The sequence below is a fragment of the Misgurnus anguillicaudatus genome, chromosome 22 (assembly GCF_027580225.2).
Source record: "Misgurnus anguillicaudatus chromosome 22, ASM2758022v2, whole genome shotgun sequence".
NCBI classification, from domain to species: Eukaryota; Metazoa; Chordata; class Actinopteri; order Cypriniformes; family Cobitidae; genus Misgurnus; species Misgurnus anguillicaudatus.
Window position 1 is genome coordinate 22,746,552 of NC_073358.2, and position 9,504 is coordinate 22,756,055.

A 9,504-nucleotide genomic window follows, 5' to 3' on the forward strand; every position below is an offset into this window, starting at 1 on the left:
GTGCCTGTGTTGGACACATGAGGACTTCACAGACATCTATGACCTTACAATGGTTTTCATCTGCATAAAACATTATAAACATTTACCATGTTTTCACTATAATAACTGTAAGTGTAGCAAGTGTGTTTTAAATATATTTAATTTGATTTAGTAAGTTTAAATATTTTTTTAAAAAATAAACAAAAACCATAGGCAATCAATGATCTAACTATAGGCTATACAATTTAAAAATATATATTATATTTTGTTATTTATAGTATTTAAACGGCTAAAAACGTATAACTAAACGTGAAATGCAAGGACTTTGACGTGTGCACGCCCATCAGAAGGCTTTCTATTACTTTCTGGGAGGTGTTCCAACCTAACCTGACAGTCGGGAAAAACAGGAAGTAAGAGATTTCTGGACACTCAAATCAATGTTGTGACTTTACATTACAGCCACAGTGAGCACAAGAAAAAATGGTACAAAGCGCTGTCAAATATAAAGCACTGGCAAGCGATGTGCGCGATGTAAACGACAGCGACTGCGCAGAAGAAGAGGACGATGAAGAAATTACAATACATTTCCAGTCGTAAGTTACAAAATGAAAGTAATAAATATTCTGACGTATACGCTGTGCAAGTTAAATGAAGTTTAGAAGTACTGTTTGCTGCTTATTTCACGTGAAATTCCCTTGTCCTTGTGTTGTGGCTGCTTTCAGTAAAAAGCGCAGCAGGTGCATCTCAACGACGCGACGCCACAAACGTAACCAACCGAGCTGCCCTTCACGTGCAATGATTATAATAGGAAGTATGTCGCGTTGCTAGCAGTGTAGATGTAAACTGATTATTTAGTCTTTGTCATTTGACAAAACGTTGTGTCCTGAAAAGTTGATTTTCCCTTCGTTAACTCTGCTACGTTCAAACGTGCACTGCCTGCCCTTTTGCTTTCTTTTTTTGAATGTTTGCTACTGTTGATCGTCTGTCAATGTTTTGTATAAACATCTGCCTTGCAGACTCTAAGAGCAGAACATTAATGCATTTGTATTGTGAACTCAAAAATTAAAATTCTGTCCCTCTTCCGGGTTCATAATGAACTTATTGCCTCCCCTGCCTTTCACAAAGACACACCATTTGTAATTTTGTTTGGTGAGAGTCATTAATGTGCTACAGGTATCAGAGTTCTGAGGCAAGCGACTTCATTATTGGCAAATTAGCCAAAGGTGGATAGAAGATGTATACCAAAAAATAATTTAAAGTATTTGTTTTAAAGTTTAATTTACACATTATGTATTTTCCAAAGCAACTTAAATTGCTTTATAGTAGTGCTGTCGAATGATTAACCGCGATTGATCGCATACATAATAAATGTGTGTGTGTGTGTGTGTGTGTGTGTGTGTGTGTGTGTGTGTGTGTGTGTGTGTGTGTGTGTGTGTGTGTGTGTGTGTGTGTGTGTGTGTGTGTGTGTGTGTGTGTGTGTTTGTGTGTGTGTGTGTGTGTGTGTGTGTGTGTGTGTGTGTGTGTGTGTGTGTGTGTGTGTGTGTGTGTGTGTGTGTGTGTAATTATGTATAAATATATAAACACACACATACATGTATCAATTTAAGATTTTTATTTTTATATATCCATTTTTTTATTTATATATAATATAGAATTTAATATATTATTTAATACACATAATGTTTCTTAAATGCATACATGAATGTTTGTTTATTTATATATACATAATAATTACACACAGGACACACACACATATACTATGCAAACATAAACTTTTATTTTGTATATGATTAATAGTGATTAATTGTTTGACAGGAGCTCAGATGCAAAATCTCCTAAACGCCATCTTCGTCAAAAATGAGATAATGACATTGACCAAACGCTCTGTGAATGTATTATACGTTCATCAAATGTTTTCAGCTCAAATCCGCTTAATCTCAGCCTCAGAACATTCAGAAATACATTTTCTTCATTCAAGAAAACATGTCAGACGCACTTAGAGGGTTTTGCATCTAAACTCTTTATTGCTTCATAAAGTTGCGACTTTATTAGGGTTTGTTTATTAGTGTAAGGTTTTATTTCAGCTTGTGTTGGAACAGACTGGCAAGTCATTATTTATTGACACTCTTCATCTCCTCAAATGCTCTGAAATGTACCTTGTGGCGCGGTATATACTGTAGTCTATACGTCTACTTATGTGTTTGTGGTGCCTTTTTGGAGCTTGACAAAGTCACTTTGAACACTTATTGTTTGAAGAGCTGCGCAAACACTCTTAAAAAACTCCTTTTGTGTTTCACAGAAAAGAGGTCGGCTTTATATTTCTGGTTTCTTTATTTTTTCAAACTATTCCTCCAGAATGTTTTTCTTACATTTCACTACACAGGCCCTTCAATCAGCCAAAAGGGAGAGGAAGAAGAGACACTTATATCAGGGTCATGGTAGCCCTGATTCTTTTAGGAATAGTTTGTGCATTTATGATCAGTGAGTGGAATGGTTATTGGACTGAGGAACATGAGGACCTATCACATTACCAGAAGACCGACATGACAAGCAAGAACTCAGAGGAAAAGGGCCATGACCACCACCAGCACCATCATGGGGAAGATGAAGATCATGAAGAGGAAGAAGATCACCACAATCATAAGCACAGTGAACCTTTGTACCACCATGCTGCTATCATCACAGACTCGGGCAAGTCTCCATTAATAGATGAAACAGTATACTAATATAGTTATTAGAAAAAATCCTGTATTATAACAATGAATAGTAATGTATTGGAACATCCACCTCATGTTCAATGTGTGTTTTTACAGCAATCTGTTCCAGGATTGGTAAAGAGCTTCTTCAGGCGAGAGGGAATGTGGTAGATGCAGGGATAGCTGCTTTACTCTGCCTCGGAGTTGTTCACCCACACACTACAGGTTTAGGTCAGTGAAATATTAAGTACCTTTCATTTTTGTACATTTCACAATATCAGATATTTTACTGCCACAGTCTCAGTTGGCCATGTACTGTATATGGTCAATTTACCTTTTTTTTAGTCTTTGATGTAATTTCCTAAAATCTGGTAGTTTGGATGCTAAATCAATATTCAGTTAATTTTCTGTCCAACTTTATATTATGTGCTTTTAACTACAGTACCATTTACTTATAAGAGACAATATGTATAGCATAACTATTGTGTGCATATGTGAACATGTAATGTCTGTGGATGTAGTTATACTGTACTCTTGACCCACCCTAAATCTACTCAGAATCTGTTAGGGGTTGCAGGACAAATTTTTATATTGATTTCTTGACAAAACAACACTGAAGTTTATTGACTTTTCGTTGTTTATGGTACCATAAAAATAGTTATTGTCAAAAAGTGTAATTTGCAGCCCAGTGCAACAGTTACATATTATGGGCCCTATTTTAACAATCTAAGCGCATTGTCTAAACCACACGGTGCACGGTCTAAATGGGCATGTCCGATCCCACTTTTGCTAATTTAATGACGGGAAAAATGTTTTGTGCACTGAGCGCATGGTCGAAAAGTGTTGTTCCTATTCTTGTAATGAGTAATGAGTGTGTTTTGGGCGTAACGTGCAATAAACCAATGAGAATCCTATCTGTCATCCCCTTTAAAAGCCAGTTGCGCTGGCACTATGTCTAATCCCTATTTAGATTACGGACTTTGCAAACTGAAAAACTAAGCGGAGGAAGAAGACCCCCAATTTAAGATTAATGTTTTTTTTTGTTGTTTTTTTTTTTTGATTAAAACCTTTAAAAGCCGTTTTCTTTTAGTCATGGAAGTACAAATAGCAGGCTTTTAATCCGTAAATGTATTGATATCCTACATAATCATTGTAACCACATAAAATAATTAGCAAATATGCAAGATAATATACTCTAAAAATATAAACAAGAGATAAAAAAGTTACAAACGTGCGGAGAGTCAAAGCATTTCAGCACTCGGACAGCGCCATGAGTTTTTTTTTAAGCATTACTTAAAAAAGGTTCTCATCTCACCATATCCACATCTACAAGTCATCATATACAATAAATCCATGGGAAAGCATTTAAAAAACATTTAAAAACAGATGCATTTGTTTAAAGCAAAGCATTTATTTACTTACCAAGCTGCAGGTAAAGCAGCTTTTCACGCCTTCTAACGTCTCATAATCGGTCCTCATTTATGTCCAAGAGACTCAATAAAAATCTTTACATTTTAATCCTTTCATTTTAATATTTAAAAGCTTTTTTGTGCTGCTGCACATCCATGTGTGTAATAAGCAAACCCGCGTTGTCGTTCCATTTATAGGCGCATATTTCTAACACACTCATTAAATTACAAAAACAATATTGCGCCATTGACTTTAGAGCAGGTTTTAGTTGGTCAATGGCGTAGTCTATTTTAGTTGCCTCAAAATTGCAACACACCAACAATACGCCTGAACACACCTCGTTTTCAGACCAGTATGCCCATGGGCGCAACATTGGGCGCAATGGCATTTGCTATTTAAACAACATGGTGCTAAACGTGAAAATGATAATTGCACTGGCTTAAAACTAGCAAAAGACACTTGAGTCACACATTTATCAGTATAAATTATAGTTAAGAGGAAGCCACAGAAAGTAAATAGATGGACACACAACATTATAATCTTAAAATCAATGTCCTTGACGTCAAGCCATATAGAATGTGGATGCATCAACCCTACGACCCTGTCCCGGGTCCAAAATTTCTCATTTTGACTTAATATAAAATATTCTTTTAATTGTTAATGGTCTGTCATGGACCCCAGTAACACATATGAGATACTGTTTGAAAGCTTAGAGTCTCTACTTTCTGCAGATATGCATCACTTTGAGAAATCTTTTACTGTAAGAAAGTTATTTACACTTAATTTACACTATCACCCCCCCCCCCATAATTTTGTATATGATTTAATATTCATATATTTCATATTTTTCAAGTATGACAAACATGGGCAAGTCTTATATCAAATGAAAGCTCTCATTCTCTTTGTTCTATTATTAACACATATCCAACAATAGTTGAATGAATAATAAGGTAAAAAATCGTCTTTTTTAAACGTATGTGAAACTTGAGCATGAACTGCCTCAGATAGCACAGATAGCCACAAATGATACACCATCTTTTATCTTAGGTCCTACTCTAAAAAATGAGTCCATTCACAACATTTTCTTAGGTTGTGTGCATGAATAATCCCTTGCTATTTATTATATGTGCAAAACAAAAAATTCATATTTATATGAAAAATGTATTTTCGCACCCTTCAGTAAAATAAGAATAACTTTTGAATGCGACATGCTAAAGAGATCATTCTTTTTTTGGGTGTTTACTGTCTGCTGCTGTTAACAACCAGAACTGTTTGCAGTCTGCTAGAGCACACAGAAGCAGAGTTAAACACTATCAAAGGCAGTATTTACAACATAAAAAAGAAAATTTGGTGTTTCATCACATGAAAAACAACATAAATAACAATATTTTTCACAAACAGCAGCTTTTTATGTAACTTCAAAGTGTTGTCTTTAAAATGATATAAAGCAATTGCATTTATTCCACTGTATGTGCTTATGGGAGCACTTCAAATATTTTTAGGTGGAAATTAATACAAAAAGGGTATAATTCCTCCCTTCAGTTGGATTGAAAAATAACTTTTGTATAGTTTATGATAGAGAAATTTTTTTTCCTTTTTCCTCTGTAAGCTGGCAATTGCTGGAATCAAACAAAACAGTCTGCAAGGAGCTGAGGCACTCAGGGCCAGAGTTATACACTTTCAAATAAAAACTTTAGAAAAAAAACATCAAAAAGCGCCTATTTATTTTTGTGTTTATTAGAGGACTGACATCACATACAACCATGTTTAGCACTTTCAACAGTGTAATTTCAAAGGGTTTCCTGTAAAATGATACCAAACATTTGTATGTAAACCTCTGCATGTGGGTATGGGAAGCTTTTGAAATTGGGTAGGCCAAGTCCAGGCGAAAATCCCCAAAATAGCTTCAGGGTGGAAGAAGTTAACTCACATTCAGTACTGTGCAGAAGAGTTTAGGCCACCATGCCATTATTAAATTAGTTGTTTTTGCAATGGTATACTGAAGATATATAATTATTTCTCAGTCGTTTTATTAGATTACAGCCAGGAAATAACAGAAAAATTTGTATGCAGTAATAAACAACAGAACAGATTTATAAGTTGCCGTTAAAAAAATCATAACAAACGACTTTGGATTTTGAAAGGTGGGTAGTGGGTTTTGTCCTCCTGATGCTATGGTCAATGCATGCTCGAGCAGTCGATTGCTTCTGATCTAGACTATGCAAGCCATAGTACACATATGCACACAATAACTTAAATGTATTGAATGCTTTCATCTTAGGTAGACACACAGTAGTTAAAGACATTCATATGATGAAATTAAATTTTTCTCAAAAAAATTCAAAATTAGGTGACGTATTTTCAGTAGTTAAACAAATGGATATAAAGTTTCATCGTGATCATAATACGGACTACCGGCACATCCGGGAACTTGACTGTAAATTTTGGCACTGCCCCTTTTTGGGGGAAACAAACCAGACTGCTCATAGACTTCCATACAAAATAGCGGAACAAAGCAATGTTCGTACACAGCCGGCAGGCGTAAATAACTTAAGAAATCACTCAGATTAAACATGTCGAGTAATTATCTGTCCACCATGGCTGCCATAGAGCGCGAAAGATACATTAATTTAATTTGGTCAATATAAAAACATGTCCCTTTCATTCTCCCAGCGTCAAATTTGTGTAACAGCACTATCCAGTGATTGCTGGAAATATCACTAAGCCAGTTAGTTGTATGGCTGGACGAAAAAGTGCACTCAGTACTGTAAATATAAAGACATAATATATAAATACGAAGTAACTTTCAAATACGAAGTAAAATCATTCACTTGCTTCCCTGTTGACTCGATTAGGTACGAGTAAATGTCCGGGTAAGACACCTCTGGCCAATGGGGAGCGTTGTTACACAAATTTGATGCTCTGAGAATGAAAGAGACATGTTTTTATATTGACCAAATTAAATGGGTTAATGTATCTTTCACGCTCTATGGCAGGCAGGGTGGACAGATAATTACTCAACATGTTTAATCTGAGTGATTTCATAAGTTATTTACGCCTGCCGGCTGTGTACGAACATTGCTTTGTTCCGTTATTTTGTATATAAGTCAATGGGGAGTCTAGTTTGTTTTCCTCCAAAGTGGGCGTGAACCTTTTCAGAGACATTCTATGACGTTGCGCCGGCTGTGGGTATAGAAAATAGGCTTAGGTCACAAAACAAGTCCATTATCCTCCATAAAACCTTCATTATCTGTATTTTAGCATAATAAATAGATTACTTATTGTTTGTTTATTCCAATGCATAAAATGTTAATCTTTAAAGCAATAATTAGCATAGCATTTGCCATATTTCATATATTTACAGTATATATATATATATATATATATATATATATATATATATATATATATATATATATATATATATATATATATATATATATATATATATATATATATATATATATATAAAGGGGAAAATATATAAAGGAAAGAAAAATATATACAGTATATTAAAGTTGTTAACTGTCTTCTTTTCACTTTTTTAAGGTGGAGTGTTTTCAGCTATTTTGTACAACCACACCATGCAATCATTTAAGGCAATACGTGACACATCCCCGAAATTGCCTGCTTATGCAGCCCCCTCGCTGTTGCAGGGCATCCAATTACTGCATTCCAACTACGGACATTTAGAATGGGGGAAGCTTTTTGAAGGTGCCACAAAACTTGCCAAAGACGGTTTCCCTGTTGATGGGATTCTCTCCAGGGCTTTAGAAACCCACAAAGATAAAATACATAAGTCTAAACTGTGTGATGTGTTCTGCGATACGGACGGCCGCGTGAAATCAGAGGGTGCACATGTCGCCAATGGGAAGCTATCAGAACTTTTGCTGAGCGTCGGCCTAAATGAATCCCATTTCTCGGAAGAGCTGGCTGTAAAATTGGCCCAAGACATTTCTGAAGCCGAGAGGCCGGCTTTTCTTGCTGCCGCTCAGGCTGGCGGTGGAGAAATCAATGAGGTCTTTTTTGTGGAAAAGGAGAAATACACAATTCTGTCAGCCAATTCTCAGCTCAATGGCGAAATGGTATCTAATATACTAGATGCAGTCAGAGAGCAAAACCTCTCTTTTGAAAGCGTCGGAGATCTTATTGTTGCTGCTTCTTACAACACTCTCTTGAATATGGCAGATGAATTCTTGAACACAAGTCAGACGGAGAATAGCCGGAGAGAGATATTGGCACTGAATACCTCAAGCTGTCAAATAGTGGCTTTTGATAGTCATAGCAATTTTATTGTCATCTCCACCTCGCTCAACAGCACCTGGGGATCTGGGCAATACTTACCACATACTGGAGTCATCCTCAATGATTTTACCTCAGACATCAGTCAGCTGCCTTATTTAAGTTTTCCTTTAGTAGTGAAGATTAATGACGAAGAGGATGACAGTAATGGTGATAATGAAGCGGAGGAACATGAGATGCGCTTACTTGCTGTGACCGGAGGTCTTTCTGCCCTGTTTAACTCTGTGGTCATGATGAGAAACCTGCATGACTTTGAAATGTCTGCTCATGAAACTGTGGAGAGTCCTCTTTTCCATATAGAGCAGAGAGATCACAAGTTTTTGTCTGCCTGTATGTCTGTTGTAACGAATGGCACTGTTGTCTACGGTATGCTTTCAGGAGATGGGCAGCTGCAAATGGTGGACGAATGTTCAGGCCATTTTTTGTCTATGGTTGTGCAGCTGAGAGCAGAACATATAGGAGTGTATGGAGCTCCTACTACTGAAGTCAGTGCTGATGGGTATTAATAAAAAAGTCTTTTAACTCTTTCCCCACCATTGACGAGTTAACTCGTCAATTAAGAAAAAGCTTTTCCCTGCCAATGACAATTTCCTGGCGAGTTTTTACGGTAATCCGCTATTATCCACTAGATGGCGCTCTTACCCAAGTTATAAAAACTGAAGCAAAAACTAATTTAATAAATTTTAAACTCCGTGTATGTTTTGATTATTGTTGTGAATCTGATCTCTAACAAAATTCCTTTACAAATTAAGTGCAATATTCAATTTTTTCAGCTTTTTGCTCAAAATTTTGTATTTTTGAAGAAACCTACACATTTAAAGATAGGATGAAACATTTTTTTCCCGTTTTGTTTGTTGGTTTGTTTGAAAGCAGAATGTTTGTTTCATTTGATATACTTGTGTGTGTATATATATATATTTATAGAAGAACATTTTGGCATTTTGTGAAACTTTTGTGAAAATCACAAAAAATCCTGGCGGGCAACTTTTTTGAAAAAGGCTGGTGGGGAATGAGTTAAAGTTAGTTTCAGATTAAAACAGTTCTACAGTTTTAAACACACTACAATTGACGGTGACGAGGGCTAAACCTACACTGTAAAAATAAATGCAAAAGTTGA

At 35.8% G+C, this 9,504-nt stretch overlaps 1 protein-coding gene across 1 annotated transcript; it reads left to right on the forward strand.

Moving 5' to 3' along the window:
* The first annotated feature begins 328 nt into the window (after window positions 1-328).
* ggt6 (gamma-glutamyltransferase 6) lies at window positions 329-9,207 on the forward strand. The gene is made up of 4 exons (XM_055200092.2): window positions 329-572; window positions 2,363-2,670; window positions 2,793-2,906; window positions 7,635-9,207. The coding sequence occupies exons 1-4, from the start codon at window positions 460-462 to the stop codon at window positions 8,891-8,893; spliced, it is 1,794 nt and encodes a 597-aa protein (XP_055056067.2). The 5' UTR covers window positions 329-459; the 3' UTR covers window positions 8,894-9,207.
* The last annotated feature ends 297 nt before the right edge of the window (window positions 9,208-9,504 follow it).

Excerpts from the sequence above, each read along its gene's own strand:
- ggt6 (XM_055200092.2), top strand. The coding sequence starts at position 460 with ATGGTACAAAGCGCTGTCAAATATAAAGCACTGGCAAGCGATGTGCGC. Across the intron at positions 573-2,362 it reads ATTACAATACATTTCCAGTC|GCCCTTCAATCAGCCAAAAG; the intron begins GTAAGTTACAAA and ends TTCACTACACAG. Across the intron at positions 2,671-2,792 it reads TGCTATCATCACAGACTCGG|CAATCTGTTCCAGGATTGGT; the intron begins GCAAGTCTCCAT and ends GTGTTTTTACAG.